The sequence below is a fragment of the Pinus tabuliformis genome, chromosome 2_2, assembly GCF_031772625.1.
Source record: "Pinus tabuliformis cultivar Carrire ecotype Pingquan chromosome 2_2, CPIR1, whole genome shotgun sequence".
Taxonomy (NCBI): Eukaryota; Viridiplantae; Streptophyta; class Pinopsida; order Pinales; family Pinaceae; genus Pinus; species Pinus tabuliformis.
The window spans coordinates 529635801-529655746 of record NC_142300.1 but is presented as its reverse complement, the minus strand read 5'-3'; the positions used below and the strand labels follow the sequence as shown (position 1 = coordinate 529655746).

The window sequence follows — 19946 nt, the reverse complement described above, 5'->3', positions numbered from 1 at the left end:
CTTGGTGCCGCCCTACTATTCTGGCCCTTGCTGCTAACTTTGAGTCCGCTGCTTCGACTTCCTTTAATATTTCCCACAGCTTTATGATTCTTCTTCTCACTCCATTTTCTGCTGGAACTGTCCCCTTTCTGTTTGCTCTGCTGATAGCAGATTCTGGCCTTGCGAATTGCCTCATCCATGGTTCTAGGATTATCAAATTCAATTCTTTCCCTCATATACATAGGTAGGCTACTGACAAAACGCTGCACTTTGGCCTTTTCTTCCTTAAGGTAGGGTACATAGCGGAGCAAGGATGTGAAACGATTGATGAACTCATCCATGGTCTGCTGTCCCAGTCGCAGATCATGGAACTCCTTGGCCTTTTCATCATAAAATCTTTCCGTCAAGTATCTCTCTTTGAAATATTTCTGAAATTTTTCCCATGTTATGGTTCGTTCAGTTACGCCTTTAACAATTTTCACTTCCTCCCACCATAATGTTGCCTTCCCTTGTAGCTGGAAGATGGCCAATCGTGCCTTCAAGTTATGATCATATTCATATAACTGAAAATATTTATTCATGTTGATTAGCCAAGCCTCAGCTGCTTCCTCTTGTTCCCCATCGTAATGTGGGGGCTTAATCTTTCGAAATTCTCCTTGCAATTCCACCTTTTGACGCTTTGAGGTCTGCTGTTCTGATGCATTATCAGATTGGTCCTCTCCTTCAGGAATTTCAGATTCTGCGTGATAATGTTCCTCCTCAGTCGTCTTCTGCTGTTCGGCGCTGGGGTTAGCTAGTGGCGGGTTCTGTTTGTCAGACAAACTTTTCAAAATCCTTTCTTGTTCCATAGTCAATCGTGCGTTATCCTCCCGGAGCCGAGCCATTTCATTTTTCAACTCTTGAACTGTTTCTAGTATGGCCAGATTCGTGGTGCGGGTCTCCTCTCCTAGCTGCACCCACAATTCTGCATTATCTCCAAAATTTGTTGCAGGCCCCATATTGGCTGCAGGCCTGCGCGGTGCGCTGCCAGACCCCTGCATGCTAACTGTATTCTTTTTTTTTAGCTAATCTGTACCTGTCCTGATTTGATCATGAAACATATAACATTGTGAGCTACCTGCACAATCTTGTTATCCAAAAAGATTATTAATGTATAATGACTTCTCATCTCTTTTACATTTATTCACATCCCAGAGGCCACAGTATGGATAATCTGGGCTCTGATACCAATTGTCACGTACCTATACGCAATAATATACATGTAAATAAAAATTTTTATATAACTATTCTGACCGCACCCATTCTTGGTTAACACCTTTGTAATAAATAAATACATTTGCGTTTTTTGTTAATGCCATTGTTTTATATACATGCCTGACCACGGCAATGTATAACATGGCAGGCGCACAGGGTATAAGTTTCCAGCTGTCACACCACTAATGAATGTTCTGGTTGATGTGTTAATCATATGGTTTGTGATCTTTACGCATATTCTTCGTATGTACCAAGGCGGTACTAAACACTTCTGTTGGCGTCTCCTGCATTGGCCAACTGGCGGTGACTTAAGGCTACCTCTGACAGGCCATGTGATGAGAACACGGTTTCTAGACTTGGGTTTTTCCCGCGCTGAATTCCTGGATAAAATCGCCCTCATCAACGGTGCTCCGTCATCGGATGCAATCGACGGTGGACAGAGCTCCACGTTTCACCACTGCTCATCAGGGTTTATAAGGTTTGTTCTCCGGTTATTTCGAGTTTTTGTCTTCCAGTTTCATTCGTTTCCGCTCCTTATCCTTCGCTGCCATGGTTGCTCCTTCATTCCGCGCCAAGCCCTACACGATTTCAGTCTCATGCGCCATTCGAGAGGTTTTCCAGCTGCAGAGGTGATATTACTGAATCGGTCAGGTGATTTCATTACCAGTTAATAGATTTGTTATGTTTATAGCCATTGATGATTTACGCCGAGTCCTAACTCACTTCTCTGGCTTGACAGGTTGCACATCAGGCTTCCGGCATCTATGGTTTCACGAGGAGTCCGTTCTGCTAAAGCCCGCCAAGTCTTTCACAGGTATTTACCCGAACCAAGGGCTTGTTTCATGGTTAGACTTTCTGGGTTTTGATTTTGGTTTGCCAGAGTTTTCTCTGTGCAAGAGCAGCGACCCCAACCTCATTTCACTTAGTTGGTCGCAGGTCTCGATGGACCTTACCCCTTATTTGGGTTCCAAGAACTTCTGGGACCGTTTAAGGATTCGGGTCCCTCCCATCCATGGTGAATGCCTCTGTTTTTCTGAGGCTGGACTTCTAATTGACTCTTTACGCAGTTATATGTATTCCATTTTTGATTTAATAATGCCGGAACTATGGCTTAATTTATGACTGTTACAAAACCCTGGTTCGAAACCAGTGGCCTATTCATTTTGTACCATATAAATTGAAAGCCGAGGTTTACTGTATCTTTCTATTTCAGCTATACAATGTATTAATGTACCTTATGGATGCGAAGAAATTTCTATTATGCAGAGTAGGGTTTATATATATTCGGCTGTGTAATATTTCTTTCTCTTCGGAAACATGTCGATTGGAATGTAGCATGCATGCTTTAGTAACTAAGGAGCTTTATAATGCTATTGCATTTTGCTATTATTTTTGTATGATATATATATATATATATATATATATATATATATATATATATATATATTACCCTGCCGTGCCAACATCTGTCTCCATAGATGTATGGCGGTCTGGCTGAGGGTTGAACGAGGGTTATGCTGCCGCACCATCATCTGTTTCCGTAGATGATTGGCTGACGGTTATGGCTCTTCATGAAAAGAACTATGGGGTCTGAAATATGAATATTCATTTCCATTTACTTCGGGCTCATCGTATGAATATCGGGGTTCTGGTTATTAAGAACGGTCATTACGTTTCGAACTCCTTTTTATGCAGTATGTTACCACTATGTTTGCGGAATTATTGTTGTGGCTCTGCCGCATAGTTCTAGATTCTTTCCATTAATATGTTAATATTATTTTCCTCAGTATCAAACCCAGGTTTATTCCTAGATGATAATCTCAGCCTTTCTTTAGCGTGCAGTTTCCTATGAACCACCTGTTATGGCTATACCGAATTCAGGTTCCGCATTACTATACATTCCTCATTGTTTTACTAATATTTCTGTTAATAGATTGTTCTTAAGAGTGAAGAGGGTATCCTATACACTGACTGCGTCTGCGACCCTTAGGGTCTTGATACCATTTTGATCTTCGTCTATTCTTTGCATGAGGAATCCGGTCCTCCTGACTCGGATATGCCTAAAGGGGAATGTAAACATTATCTGCTAGATATAAACTCATTTTATTATTAGCTTGCTTCGCTTGTTCCACGGGTCACTGTGTTCTTTTATTGAGGTTTACAGTTACACTGTATAGGCTTCTCTTTCTTCGCTCATAATGTATATACTATTTCATCTTTGGTCTTATATCATAATAATAGTACCGTATAAAGTTTTGTTCACAACTTCTCCGTCTTCTGGTAATCACAGCGAAGTAACTGTAGCCTAATACAACTTCTTTACAGCATATCGCCTTTTAGTTTTGCCATTAGGCTGTCAATAATCTGTACCAGATACGTATTCACACTATCTTTAATATTACAGATATTGACACTGTTTAGACCTTAGACTGTCTTCTAACACAGTTCAGACCATAAACTATCTACAAAATGGTGCAGATAATCACAGTTATTTTACTAACTTCACAGATATTCCGACTCAAGAGGGTTCCGATACTTACCTGGTTTCCTTTTGGTAAGATAGAATCTGGAACAGCCCTCCAGCCAATTCGCTGTGTGATGCTTGTTTTCCTCCCAACCGTGAGACCAGTCCTCCAAGACTTGAGTCTCTCCCCCAAGCTCCTGCTTACCGGATCACAATCCTCAGTAAGCCAGCACTCTGTGCTTGACTATCTGGTCCTAACCAGACTTAGTCCCTCCAGGGTCTTTTCTTCCCTTTCTTTCTTTTCTTGCTCTGCCTGTCTCTACAGCCCAGAGTTTTTCCACACACCTTCCTTTTTCCTGGAAACCCTTCCAGTTAGGAGAAGTGGTTATTTTTAGTTTCATTAACTAACTTTTCTTTTCCAGTTCCTTTTTGGAATCATATATCATCATGATTAATTCCTTTAATCATCAATTTAGTGCACATGTAAAAATAATAAAATATCCTCAAAATGATTCTTCATATTATTTCAATTCAGTTTTTGCTGTAGTAACTTTTAAGTAATTACATTTTTACGGGGTCATCACATGCAAAGTTGATGAAAAAAGCATGAAATTATTTAATATTTAAATCTAAAAACATGGGCTGCAAAGATTCATTCGAATCTTCCAGACCATAAAACCTGGGTAAACATGAAGAGAGGTTTTTTTTAATAGATGTGTTGTCAACAAAATAAGCTTTTGGTTTTCAAAAATTCATTTCCATCTGGGATTTCAAAAATTCATTTCCATTTGTTTAGAAATGGCATCCAAAATTGATGACTAAAACATGAAAGACAGAGTGTTGTCATTTGATTTGTGTGTGTGATAAGAATAGTTGTTATGTACATATATAGAAATAAATATTGTGTTAATCTTCTTGAAAAAATAATTAATTACATGCACAAACCAATAACTATTAATTTTGATATTTATTTAAAAGAAACAAGTTATTCACATGCACAAACTTTGAACAATTATGTTGATATTTCTAGGATATATATATATATATATATATATATATATATATATATATATATATATATATATATATATATATATATATATATATATATATTTGCATGCACAAAAATAGAACAAAATTATGTTAGTAATTCTTGTAAAGGATTTATGTTATTTCATTTAAAATATTACCAAGGGTGTTTTCATGATATATATGCATTAAATTTTTAAAGAGCGAGAATATGTGCTTATGTGCATAGGAATAATATCTAGTATATTTGATCTACTAGAAATGAATATGTGAGTAATTTTATTGATAAAGAGCTCACATAAAACTTTCGCAAAAAAAAATATTGGTTGTGTTATTTGAGAAGGATTTGTTATTCTTGTTATTTCTTGAGGAAATATTGCAAATTTATTTGGTGTGTGAAATGATAAGAAATATTTTGTATTGCATTCATAGTAGCTAGTAAGATAGCTATATTTTGCAAAAAGAATAATTGTGTGTTAGATTCCTTGGAAAACATATATATATATATATATATATATATATATATATATATATATATATATATATATATATATGAATGAAAAGAAGTAATTGTTGTTCTAGAACACTTCAAAAAGATAAGAAGAGAAAAACATGTCCTTATATCCATTATTGAATTATATTCTTAGAGAGGAAAATTGGTAATCACATGTTCTATTGTGTTAAGATTCCTTAAGAAGATTCTTTAGAGAAACATATACACTTGCATGCATGGAAAAATGTAGTTTTGGTACTACATTTCTAGATAAAAGGAATGTGCAATGGCGTAATACTTATTGTGTTAGCTGTGACTTTTGGGTAAAAAAATATGCATTTGCACACCTTAAGAGATTAGACATGATATTATTTTTACTTTGGGAGAATATTATGTATAGATATTGGGCTAAAGATTTTGGTAAGAGGAAAATGTTTCTTTTTATGAAATAATAAATGTTATATGTTTGATTCCTTGGAAAAGAAATGTATTTATTTTTCCATGAAAGATTTACTTAGCTTCCTTGGAAAGAAATATGTGTTTCATATGCAGGAAGAACAAACTATCATGTTCTTTTCTGTTGGAGAGGACAAGTAGTTGCATGTACGAAATTATAACAATTATGTTAACTTTGTTTGAAATAGAGTTTGCATTGTTATACATAATAGCCATTGTGAATAGCAAATGCGCGCTTGCTGAAGGAGTTGCACAACCCTAGCCAACAATTGCAGCAAGAAGCACACAACAACACGCAACTGCCCCCCAGCGGCCTCCTGCTGCTGGGGCTTGAGCTCCATGGATGCATTAGAGGACAGAGAGCTTCCTTCAGATTAGCAGAAAGAAAATGAAGGAACAAAAAAAGCTTTTGCCTCTCTCATTTCTACAATGGGCCTGGAAAAGAACAGATCATTAGTCACCAAGTTTGTTAAAAGAATGGAAGATATTCCTAAAATCTCACTCCCTCCTGCCCTTCCCCACAAAGCAACACTTTCTCTGGCAGAGTGTGGATTAGTGGGGTAGTTCATTGGGTTATGGCCATCACCCAAAACTATGGAAAAATTGGAAGAAAGGAATTGGACCGTGTCAATAGATGGGAAAATCTCAATCAGGTTTTGTCGAAGAGGTTACTTCACCTTCCACTTTGAAACCAAGCAGGATTGAGATCTGATATTTAGGAATAGACCTTATTTTATGGATATAAGGGGTTTGTATCTAAACAGATGGATGCCGAATTTCAATCCAGAAATGGATGTTCCCAATGGGCTTAGTTATTTTGTCAATGCTTCCTTTCCTACTTGTATTGCAATATTATTATTTATGTTGCTATCAAAGAATTCTTCTAAATAAGGTACACAAAGTTATCTCTTAATCTTTCCGAAAATTTTGTCTCATGTTGCCAACTTCTGAACTTAAAGGGTTTTAGTACATACATGCTTAATGAATCAACATCTTTAATTACTATTTGTATATGCGACTATATTTGAAATTTAGAACTCTATTTAAAAATTATTGTTATTAATAATTAAGCAAGATATTCCAAATGTAAACTTATCTGGCTTGAAATTTGGTATTTTGTTTAAAAAATTTACTGTTGTTAATAATTAAACAAGATATTCTATATGTAACTTATCTGGCTTGTTGAATTGCTTATAACCTTTTAACTTGTTTATCCTCCGAACCTTGAGACTTGTGCTTTAGTGCCTTCTGTCCCCCCTAAGCTACCCAAACTTGGGTAAATTATTCAAGAAAAAATCAGTCTTGAATAGCAACAGATATCTGGTCTTAACTAGACTTATCCACTGCTCTTTTGTCTATCATTACAACACTGAATTCTCTTTTCTTTACTCCTCCATTCCCTTGATCGCAGATGTTGCTTCCTCCCATCCTCTTGATCTTTTAGGGATGGCTTTTCATAGGAGAAGTTAGGGTTGGGTAACTCCTCAACCAACTGTTTCTTGAAAAGTAATTTCCATCAACCTTCTGACAGATATTTTTCATGAATTATAACAGTTTCTTCCCTTAACATATTCCAACACTAAATTTATTTTAATCAATTAAAACAAAATTTCTAATTGTATAAACTCGAATCAGTTCCAGTTTGTTTTACTTGCAGTAAAAATAAATATTCACATTCACAAGGGATATGAAATCTTCCCCCCCAAGATTTAACATCATCCTGATGTTCCTCTACTGGAAACAACCATGGATAGACCTCCCTCATAGTCTGCTCATCTTCCGAGGTGGCTTCTTCAGGCCCATAATGTTGCCACTGAATTTTAACTTGGGGGATAACTAATCTCCGCAACGTTACTTCTCTCTGATTAGTATACCCATTGGCTCTACTAGGAATTCTCGTTTTAGTTCAACCTTCTTATAAAAATAAAAGAATTCAGTTAAAAAAGAAAAAAGAATTTGATTCAACTATTAACTTTTACTTTTGCATGTGTATATATCTATACATTTGTATATAGCTCTACAATAGATTGTTTTGAGAGATTCATCTTTCTGACTCACCTAGATGTCCTGCCAATTTATTATATGTTTAGAATCATAAATATATCTCTTAAGTAAAGAAACATGAAAAAAGTTGTGCACACGAATGTCACTAGGTAGAGCAAGCTCGTATGCTACTGGCCTGATTCGAGCTAAAATCTAGAAAGGCCCATAGAATCGGGGTGCTAGCTTAGCACATCCGGTCCATTGCAAGGTTCTTTTCTTGGCCTTAACTCAAATGTACGCATGCTCCCCTACTTGAAACTCTTGGAAGCTCCTTTTCTGATCAGCAGAATTCTTTTGCCAGTCTTGAGCAACCTTTAAATTAGCTCACACACTTTTCACCATATTTTCCATCTCTTCCAACGTATCTGGTCCCAACATTAGTTTGTCCTCTAGGCTGCTCCAACTCAGAGGTGTTCTACACTTACACCTATATAATACTTCAAATGGGCTCATCTGTAAGGATGTATGGTACCCATTGTTGTAGGAAAATTCTAGTAGATGTAAGTAGTCTCCCCATTTAGATGGCTATTGCATTAGATAGGCCTGCAACATATTCAACAATTTGATTTACTCTTTTCGTCTGCCCATCTGTTTGAGGGTGATATGCAATACTAAAATTTAATTGGGTTACCAATCCCTCAAACAGCTCCATCCAAAAAGCCGACGTAAATTTTACTTCTCGGTCAGAGATGATCATTTTGGATAAGCCATGCAACTTAAAAACATTTTGCAGAAAAATGTTAGCAATTTGTACTGCTTTATAAGTTGATTGTATAGGTATGAAATGAGTAGATTTGGTCAACCTATCTACCATCACCATGATAGAGTCATTTAATTTTTTTATTTTAGGTAGTCCAGTAATGAAATAAATAAATATTGTCTCCGACTTCCATTCTGGAATGGGTAGTGGGTGAAGCAATCCTACTGGGTGATGGTTCTCTGCTTTTACAACCTGGCATTCCAAACAGCGTCCAAGGTATTCTGCTACTTCTTTCTTCATACCAAGTCAAAATAATTCCTTCCTAAGGATAGAAATCACTTTCTGATATCCTAGGTGTCCTGCATAAGGGATTTTATGATATTCATTCAAGATTAATTCTTTAAGCAATTTTTGGTTAGGCACATAAAGTCTCTTCCTATAAACCAACAACTCATATGGAGTCACTTTGTACCCCATTTGTTTTTCGTGGTTGTTTTGAACTTTTTCTTGCTACCACAAATGGTTGTATACCACATCTTGCATGGCTATTTCTCGAATCTATTCATAGAAGGTAGTGGGGGACTCACTAAAAGAAATCTTATATAAGCAATTTACCTTCCATCTTAGAGCATCCGTAACCTAGTTTTCTTTTCCCTTCAAGTGCCTAATTTCAAAATAAAATTCTCTTAGGAAGTCAGCCCAATCTGCTTGTCTAGAATTTAATATGGGTTGTTTGAAATAGCTTGTTAGGCTGTGATGATCTGTTAAAAGCAGATTTTTTTTGCCCAACAGGTAGTGTCGCCACGTTTTCAAGGCATGAATTACTGTTGTTAACTCCGAGTCATATGAAGAATAATTTTGCTCACATTCCCTGAGATTTCTTGACTCATAAGTTATGACCCTACTCTCTTGCATTAGTATGCCACCTACCCCCTCCTTGCTAGCATCTGTACACTACATATTCCTTACTAGGATCAGCAATACTGAAAATCGAGTTAGTGGTTAGTAGATGCTTAAGCCGATCAAAGATCCTTTGACAATTAGTGGTCTACCTAAACGCTTTTCCTTTCTTTTGCAGAGAGGTAATAAGGTATGCTAACCTATAAAAACCTTCCACAAATCGCCTATAATATCCAGATAGGCCCATAAATGATATTATGTCAGCGACATCTTTTGGTACCAACCACTCCATAATGGTTTTTATTTTCTCAAGCTCTACCATAATTCCCTCCTTGGTGATAATATGTCCCAAGTACTGGATTTGTTCCTTGGAAAAGTCGCACTTTTTGTATTTAGCATACAACTGGTGTTCTCTTAGAACTTGGAGGAAAATGTGTAGATGTTCCTTATGTTCTTCCACGCTTTGTGAGTAGATCAAGATATCATCAATAAAGATCAACAAGAACTTGTCCAAGTATTGATGGAATATGTTGTTCATGAGGCACATGAAGGTGGTTGGGGCATTGGCCAATCCAAAAGGTAGCACCACGAACTCATAGTGTCCGTAACGAGTTCTGAATGTTTTTTCGCTATATCTTCCTCCTTTATCCAGGTCTGGTGATAACATGATTGGAGGTCAATCTTGGAGATAACGGTTGCCCCCTTAACCTGGTCAAACAATTCATCTATATGGGGCGAAGGATATTTGTTCTTAATGGTCATCTTGTTTAACTGACTGTAGTCCATGCACATTCGCATTGTTCCATATTTTTTCTTAACAAACAATACTGGATCTCCCTAACGGGACACACTCGGTCGTATATGCTTCTTCTGTAGGAACCCCTACAACTACATTTTCAATTCTTTCAATTCAGGAATACTCATGCGGTAAGGGGCTCGGCAGACTGAGGTAGCACCCAAAATTAGCTTAATGGTAAAATATATGTCCCTTTTTGGGGGTAAACCTAGAATTTCCTAAGGGAAAACATCAGGAAAGTTCTGTATTATCGGTATATCTTCTAAAACAACAGATTTATCCTTAGGGTCAGCATAACCTATTTGAATGGAAAAAATCTGATAGCCTTTCTTGATGCATCTTGCTAGTTGGGAAGTTGTTATAGGTCTTATTTGTAGAGGCTTCTAAATGCCCCACATTTCTTGTCTTTCCCCCTTATCATCATGGAAATTAATGGTTTTAGTTTTGCAGTTAATAAGGGACCAATGCTTTTCTAGCCATTCCATACCAATAAGGATATCATATGATCCTAATGGTAGTATATTCAAATCTGTTTGGATGGAATGTCCAGCTAGCTCTAGAGGGAAACTATTGACCTTGGTCAAAACTCTTCTTCTGCCTCCCGTGGATAATTGCACCAACCCTGGATTCTTAAACTTCACCACTTGTAACTTACATTGTTCCACAATCTTGGGGCTAATGTAACTTAAAGTTGCCATGGGGTCAATCAAAATAGCTATGGTTTGGTTAAAAAATTTACCTTTAAATTTGACCATTATCGGCTGAAATTATTCTTGGTGGTCTTCAAGGGCTGCATTAATTTTGGGCAAACTCCTTTCTATCTCCCCTACTATAGAGGTTTCTTGTAGCTGAGATATCTGGTTAGTTCCCTTGCGTTGTGGGTAGTTTTTGACATAGTGCGGCCCTCCGCATCCCCAGCATTGTACTGGGGGCCTTGTGGCGAACTTAGCATCAATTCTGCCCGGTTACTTATTAGTTTTTGCTTTGCTTGGTACCTTAAATCTAGGTGGATTTTTATGGAAGTTTCTATTAGCTTGTCCCTTGTAAATTCTCTTGTTCACTGAGCCTCTATTTCCTTTATGTCCGGGAACGAATTTATTTATCTTTTTCTCATTCCATTTCTTGTTCATGTCCCCTTTTGGTCTGTTCTGCTGATAGCAAATCCGTGCTTTGTGGATCACTTTATCCATGGTCTTTGGGTTGTCAAATTCTAGTCGTTCTTTCATAAATAGAGGTAAGCTGTTGATGAATCGTTGCACCTTTGCTTTTTCTTCACGTATGTAGGGCACATAACAAAGTAACGAGGTGAACTTTGTTATAAATTCATCCATGGTCAATTGTCCTAGCCGGAGATCATGAAACTCTTTAGATTTTTCATCATAAAATCTTTATGTTAGGTACTTTTCTTTAAAATATATCTGGAATTTTTCCCAGGTTATACTTTGTTCATCCATTCCCCAAACAGTCTTTACTTCCTCCCACCATAGTGTGGCCTTTCCTTGTAGTTGGAAAATGGCCAAACGAGCCTTCAAGTTATGGTCATATTCATATAGCTGGAAGTAGTTGTTCATATTTATGAGCCATGCTTCTGCCGCTTCTTCCTACTCTCCATTGACAAGTGGGGGATTTATTGTTCAAAACTCCCCATGGAGTTCCACTTTCTTTTTTTTCTGGGTTTGGTGGTTGGATACATTATCAGACTCTTCTTCACGATCTCCTCACCACCGTCGGTTTCCCCATCTTCGGTCTAGAATTCTTGCTCCCCTGACATATTCCTATGTTCAGGGCTGGGAACTAGTGGGCGATTATTTTGTCTATCTGATAAAACTTTTATAATATTTTCTTGTTCCAGCATCAATCTTTAATTATCTTCCCACAAGAAAACCACTTCATCCTTTAACTCTTGTACTATCTCTCTAATGTTTGTACCGGTGTCACGGGGTTCCTCACCTAGCTATACCCATACTTCAGGATTTCCCTCCTGAAATGGTGGGGTTTCTACTAGATCTGGATGGTAGGTTCCCTATTATTCTCATGCTAATTGTTCCTACTTCCTATGTGCATATGACAAAACTTTTTATTTCTTACCTAGGGGTCTCAGTTTTACAACCTGAGCACTCTGATACCATATATAATGTCTCCATAAAAAAAAAAAAATTGAAAATGATTACAATTCTCAACATAACCATAATTTCTAAATGTATTGACTTATCATAAATGACAATGATTAACTATAATAAGCATTATGATCAACTGTCATTACCACATAATTGGGGTTGACATGAAAGTGGAGGAATGTTCTTACAACCATAGATTAATTTGTGAACAGATTCACGATTTCCAAGGTTTACATTTTAATAAAGGACTTTCCAACTACATAGTCAACTATCCCAACCATATAAACCGTCATTCCATGTATCGAAGTACTATCATAAATATTCTCACACTAGATCTCATGTGGGATGGTACATTGGATTGATGGACTTTAATATGAAGGCCACTTGCCAGGAAGAGGGGATGACCATCTCAGGATGTTTCTCCATGGCGAACAACTATCCCTTATTGCTTTGTGGTTTGTACCCCATCGAGGGCTCTCCTTGCCACATTGAATCAGATGGTGGAGGCTGATGTTGGTAGTATTATGCTTGTTTGAGCACTAGAAAGGTCTTTATTGTTGCTTTTGTTTTCATTGGAGGGTTTTGGCTCCTGTTCACGCACAGAGGTTTTCTCTGTGGTAAAAGTTTGATCCTAACCTCTGTCATTTCATCTGTCTCGCTGCTCTGGAAGGCCTTACACTCCTTGATTGTCTTTCCTTCTTGACTACAGTGTGCTGCTATGGCTTTGGGCATGGCTACAGGGGTACTAGAGGTGTTCTGCGACAACCCAGGTAAGTCAACTCGACCCTAAGGGCATCCTTAATTTGAGTTGCAGTGTTTTGATTCATTCACCAATGTTTCTAACTAGCCTCATTGACAGGGTTTGCAGGTGCAGCTTTAGTGGCCTAGCTTCGGCTATCGAAACTTAGTTTGGTCTTCAACGAGAATGAGCTTAGTTTTGTATATCTTACAAGAAAAGAAGGAATTTCCCTTGGTCTTATTAATTTTTATGTTGCATGTTATGTTAATAGAGTATGGCTTTTGCTCTAGCTTTGAACTTCAGGGTTTTAGCGGGGTTGAGTTGGTTTACAAGTTTTCTCTATTACTGAGAGCTCAAGTCTCTAGCAATTGAGGCAATGTAATTAGTTTTATGAGGGTTGGTCCCGAAGTCTCTACTTCTCAGAATGTATTGTACTATTATTTAATTTTTGTGGTGGCCATTGTTCTCAAATTGGTTTGCATTTTTTTAAGCTGGCTCAGCCTGAATTTTGATTATGTACTTCTGGTTATTTTTCCTCCTGAACTGTAATTCCTGAGGATAGTCTCTATATTTGGTTAATGTATATTTTACGGTTACTACTTATGCAAATCCCGCAGAATCATTTACTTGGTGTTTATGCTGGAAGAAAGATTTAAGTGACTCTTCCGCTCTTTGATATTTTAATACTCCTTTTTCTTCAAGTCCTGGTTTGGATGTATTCGATCTCGTAGACTGTTTCTTTTCTAAAGGTTTTCATGTTTAAAATTTTCCTTTCGTGGATAACTGTGGCTGTATTTCTTACAATTTCCTACTGATTGCATATTTCCCTACTAAAGAATTAGTTCTGGTTTCCTTTATCTGTACCCAGACTTGGGGATTTCGTCGGATTAAAATAGGGTTATGTTTTTGTTTCAATAATGAAAAAGCTTCTTTGTATTTAATGAAATTTAGACATTATACTTTTTATTGTTGTTCCTTTATGTTACAGCTTCAAACAGTGCTTGAACTTGTTCTTAGTTATTCTGTCAATGTTTCATTTCCTACTTGTATTGTGCCATTATTATTTACGTTGCTATGACAGAATTCTTCTAAATAAGGTACACAGAGTTATCTCTTAAGCTTTTTGAAAATTCTCTCTCATGTTGCCAACTTCTGAACTTAAAGGGTTGCAATACATACATGCTTAGTCAATCAGCATCTTTATTTACTATTTGTATATGTGACTATATTTGAAATTTAGCATTCTATTTAAAAATTACTGATGTTAATAATTAAGCAAGATATTCGAGACGTAAACTTATCTATCTTGAAATTTAGCATTATGTTTAAAAAACTTATTGTTGTTAATAATTAAGCAAGATATTCCAGATGTAACTTATGTGGCTTGTTGAACAGCTTATAACCTTTTAAATCATTTATCCTCCCAACCTTCAAACTTGCACTCCAGTGCCTTCAGTCTCCCCCAGAGCTACCCGAACTTGGGTAAATTATTAAAAAAACTCAGTGTTGGATAGCAGCAAATATTTGGTCTTAACCACACTTATCCATGGCTTGTCCGTCTATCTCTACAATGCATAATTCTCTTTTCTTTACTCTTCCATTCCCTTGATCTCTGCAACACATAATTCTCTTTTCTTTACTCTTCCATTCCCTTGATCGCAGATGCCCCTACCTCCCATTCTGTTGAACTTTTAGGGATGGATTTTTCAGAGGAACAGTTAGAGTTGGGAAACTTCCCAACCAACTGTCTCTTGAGAACTAAGTTCTGTCACCCTTCTTACAGATGTTTCTCATGAATTATAATAATTTCTTCCCTTAACATATTCCAGCACTAAAATTCTTTTAATAATATTCATATTCAGAGGAGATATCACAAATACATTGTCGAATAAAATATAACCGCGATAGAAACAAAATTTTTTAAACAAGCCTCCCTAAAAAAACTGCAATTTAAATTGACTAGAGGCTAAAAATATTCTTAAAAAAAAAACACATTACATGGAATAAAAAATACAGCTTATGTGAGCATATAGTGGGATTTATACATTGGGTCTTTAGTGATATCTATTTCATTATCACTAACACCTGCATTACTCTATGCCAAATCAATTAAATATTTGACATAGAAGGGATGTCCAAGCCATAATATATCTTACCATATTATAATATTATTTCCTCTCTACCCAGATTTTTATTGGGGAACACAAAAGCCTTTAAATTCATGCAACTCGCAGTTTTACTTTTCATTTTCACCATTCTAAATTTTTTATCGGAAAAAAACAAATTCACTATTCGATTTATTTATTTAAAAGAAATTGATAAATCTATGATATATTTTATTTAAAATATATTTTTAAATAAATAAAAAATTATTATTTTTTTAACATTAAAATTTTACAAATTTAACATATCAACTTTATAATTCCAACTATTTTTTTTAAATTTCAAACAAAATAAACCGTGAAAATGAAAAATATGATAACATAGTAGAAATAATGTAAAGGCCTATAACGATGACAAAATCAAAGTCAATAATGAGTGTAGAATATTGATTTCAGCCTACTTTCATAGGAAAAGTAATCTACATCTTCAAATAAAGCAACAAATGTGATAGAAATCTATACATAATCATAATTTCCTAATTTTATTTAACGTGTATATAAACACAACTTTTTAATTATTATTTTTAAATATTTGAATTACATAACAATAAAAATTAATATAAATAAAAAAAAAAAACAAGACTAACGAAATTATAAAAATTAATTGGCCCTAAAAAAACTACGGTCTAATTTTTTTTTTACATATAAACAATTTTAAAGTTTGGAAACAGGAAAAAAAATGAAACTTAGATTTTATTTTGTAAAAGAAATTAGTTCGAATGAATAAAGTTCGTTGGTTTGAAAGAAATTAGGTGGAATGAAGAAATTCTTTACTTGGACAAAAAAAAATTGCTCGTATTAAGGAAAGAGAAAGAAAAAGAAAAAAAAAGGTTGAATGAAAGAAATTTATTTGCGAGGGAGGAAAAAACCCCTCTTTTTTCTCGGAGAGGAAAAAACCGAGAAAAAAATTATGCCGTTCAATCGTTGTGAAATATAACTGGGAGAAACAAAAAAAATTTATACAGGCGTCCATAAAAAAATGCAATTAAAATTTTTATTTGCGAGAATGATAAATTTTAAATAATTTTCCAAAAATTTAAGTTGACCAGAGAATAAAAATTCAACATAAAAAACATTGCATTGAAATTAATTGTTTAGTTGAATTTAAATAAATAAATAAAATTATGTAGAAAGCCTTGCGTCCAAAGAATAATAATTTTTTATTCAAAAATAACAGTCGAGTGGAGGAAAAAAATTGTTGGCCACATAAAAATCTTCGGTAAAAAAAAATTTAGATATTCAAAATGGGTTGCAAAATTTTTCTAAGGAATTTTTGGAGACTTGAAAAAAATTTCACACATCTTTTAGTTTGCATTAGAAATTGTTCCTGATTGATCCTGAACAAAATTTTAAAAGAGCGCCCATGGCACAAAAATCTAAAAACTTTCGTAAGGGATTCTTTAAAGCTGCAGAGATCTTTAACTAAAAGAAAAGCCGGCGGCCTTGGACATGCAAGTGGCAAGCAGAAACAAACTCTTTTTTTTCAGCATGGAAAAAGTTGAATATATATTAATCTGCTGGGTCATATACATATATTCCGCATAATTAACCGGAAACTATACCAGTACTCCTGTCAGAAAGTAGAACCAGTTCCACATATAATAAACATAATCAGTCAAATACAGTCAATATAAAGAAAACTGATAAGTGCTGCGTGAAGGAAATAACAGTTGAAAGAGATAATTCAAAACCAATAGTATCCACCGTAAAACGGTATTAAAACCATTCGACCCGTTTCAAGAAATAGTTATAATGATTTAAGCTTTCAGTTGATGTCGATCTCCATTGCATTAAAAAAACCAAAAATTGTTATCCAACAAAAAAAGACTTATATACCATTACAGAGTTATCAAGGAAATGTGTACTCCACTGTGTCAATCCTCCAGTCTTCCATTATAATGTCCATCTGCATTTCTCCCAAGTTACCAAGTAGACCTTTTTTAGATAGCTCATCAGTGGTCTGATTGTGTACTCTACCAATATGACAGATTGAGGGTTGCCCGAGTTGGATCCAGAGTCCTTCAATTCTCCTTAACCAGTCTTGCAATTCTTGTTGTTTAATCTGTCTTTCTTTTGACGTGTTCTAGAATGATCTTTGAGTCCCCATATATATGTATGCCCGGGATATCAAGTAATTTGATAAGCCACTACATACCCCAAAATGTCATAGCCTCAACCTTGTTGTTTGTTCCCAGAACAACATTCCAATGAGCCTTATATTGTATATCCCTTGTGATGACAATAAAAAATCCACAACCACATATGCTATTTTCCGCAGCACGTCAAAGTAAGCACACGGGAGATCCATGTGTGGGCAGTTGCTCCTATTTGCAATATCTTTTGGAATGCTTTCATGTGTGGGATATAGAGCATATATAATGAAATTATTTTTTCATGTATCAGACCAAAATCCTTAGACCAATTCTCAAAAATGTACATATTTATCTATTTCCAAATAGTCCAGAAAAGAAATAATGGGATGGCAAACCAAATTGGTTTATGTTTGTACCACCATTTCATACAATCTGAAATGTTCACATGAGTTAGATATAGGAAACCAAAATGATTCACTAGTTTAAGCCATACCTGAGTCACCTTATGGCAATTTAGAAACATATGCATGTTATCCTTTGTGGCATTTTTGCAGATTGCACAAACATTGGGGTCATGCCAATGACGCTTTTGCAGATTTGCCCAAGTAAGATTCTTATTATGGTATACTAACAATGCAAAGAAGATGATTTTAATTGGAGTATGGTTACTCCATAGGGCAATAAGAGTTGGGTCCTCCAATTTGTTAACATCACCACCACGTAGAGCTGCATATACATCAACAACACTTATTTTTCCATCCTTCATTTTCCCCGCCCATACCATTTTATCACGATGTTCCTCTCGACATATTCCCAAGACTTTATAGGCTGCACAAACTTGATTCCATTCCGATGCCAAATTATCAGCCATCCCCAACTCTATTGAAGTTTTCCATATGGAGTATCTATCCCTTCAAGCACTGATCAATTGGTTCCATAAAAATATTCCATTACCATGAAGAAAAAACAATACATTGTAAGAGAAACTACAGTCCCGACTAGCACCCTATATCTTATCCAACCCAATTATAATGGAATCTCTTGATCCCATATTCCATACTAGATGCGGTAGGAAGAAAGAGGACACCTTATTCATACTATTCCATATGGTCGATCCACTTCTTGATCCAATGTTGTCACTCCGAAACCAATATTTGAATTCCCGATTTTTCATATACTTATGTTTGATCACCTTACTCCATATGCCAGAGCCGAAAATGGCACACTAGAGTGATTTCACTCGCATTGAGATACCAACACTTTTCAAATTCATAATACCCCATCCCCCCTTGTTTCTTGGCTGTGCAATATGCGTCAATTTGGTTAAGTGAATTTTATGGATTCCATTACAACCGGACCAAATAAACTTAGCAATGATATGATTGATACTTGTAATGATTGCCTTTGGGATCTGATATAAATTAGCCCAGAAGACCCCAAGTTGAGCAAGCACAACTTGTGTGAGAATCACACGCCCCCCAGAGACAGAGAATGGAACTCCCATCTAGCAACCCGCTTGAAGAATCGATCAACCAACCATTGCCAATCAATATTCCTGTAGCAATTTTGTTTAATACGGTATCCAATATATTGCATACCAGGTGACATTAGATCTGCTTCTATGTTAAATAAATTCTTGATAAATTCAATAACCTCCATGTCGCCAGCATCATGATATATAATAGATTTATGCAGGTTCATATTCAGTCCAGTTGTGATAGCAAATTTGTTAAATATATGGAAAAGATGAAACCAAGTAAAACGATTTAACATTGCCATAAAAGTACATCATCTACAAAAAAAATGTGAGGAATTTTGTTATTAATACCCACTTTGAGAGCTTAAATGTGTTCAACCACCACAGCTTTTTGATCCATAAGCTCAATCCATCCATAGCTAATATAAACAGGAGGGGAGATAAAGAACAACCCTGGCGCAGACCTCGGCCAGAACAGAAGAAATGGGTAGGAAGTCCATTTATAATAATTGCATAGTTTATGTTCAAGACATAAGCCATGACCCAATTCACACATCGGGGAAGTAAACCAATTTTGAATAGTACCATTCTCAAATATCCCCAATCAACACAGTCTTATGCTTTTTGCAGGTCCACTTTCATAATACCAGCATTTATATGCTTAGTGTGAATAGAATGCATACACTCCTATGCAATGGTGACAACGTCATGTATTTGTCGATCCGGTAGAAAACCAAATTGTTCAGGTGTTATAAACTTTGACAAAGTACTCCGCATACGGACAACAATAATTTTAGAGATAATCTTATAAATAAGATTACAAAGTGATATGGGCCTGAAATCATTAAATGTCAAGGATGGAGTTTTCTTAGGAATAAGAGCTATATAGGTTGAATTTATGCGCAGATGAATAACCCCCCTGATTCTTGACTCCTCCACCATCTTCCAGAGGTCATTTTTAAATATTTCAAAAAAGTGAATGAAAATTTCAACTAACCACCCATCTGGGCCAAGCTTTTATCCTGCTTAAAATATTTTAATACATCCAGTATTTCATATTCAGTGACCTTTTTGAAAAAAATTCCATTGCCCTCGGCTTCAAATATAGTTGGATAAAGTTCAAAAACCCATAACATATCACCCCCATCATCCGCCCCTTTACGGGTATATGTGTTTTTAAAGTGTTCAACAGCAGCACCGCTAATGTCATCCTGCGTCTGATAACGCCTGCCCTCCACATCATT

General features: G+C 35.8%; 1 protein-coding gene across 1 annotated transcript; it reads left to right on the top strand.

The window, feature by feature from the left end:
- The first annotated feature begins 1418 nt into the window (after nt 1-1418).
- Nucleotides 1419-2252, top strand: LOC149193696 (uncharacterized). Its single transcript, XM_089407402.1, has 3 exons — nt 1419-1884; nt 1973-2047; nt 2170-2252. The coding sequence occupies exons 1-3, from the start codon at nt 1419-1421 to the stop codon at nt 2250-2252; spliced, it is 624 nt and encodes a 207-aa protein (XP_089263528.1).
- The last annotated feature ends 17694 nt before the right edge of the window (nt 2253-19946 follow it).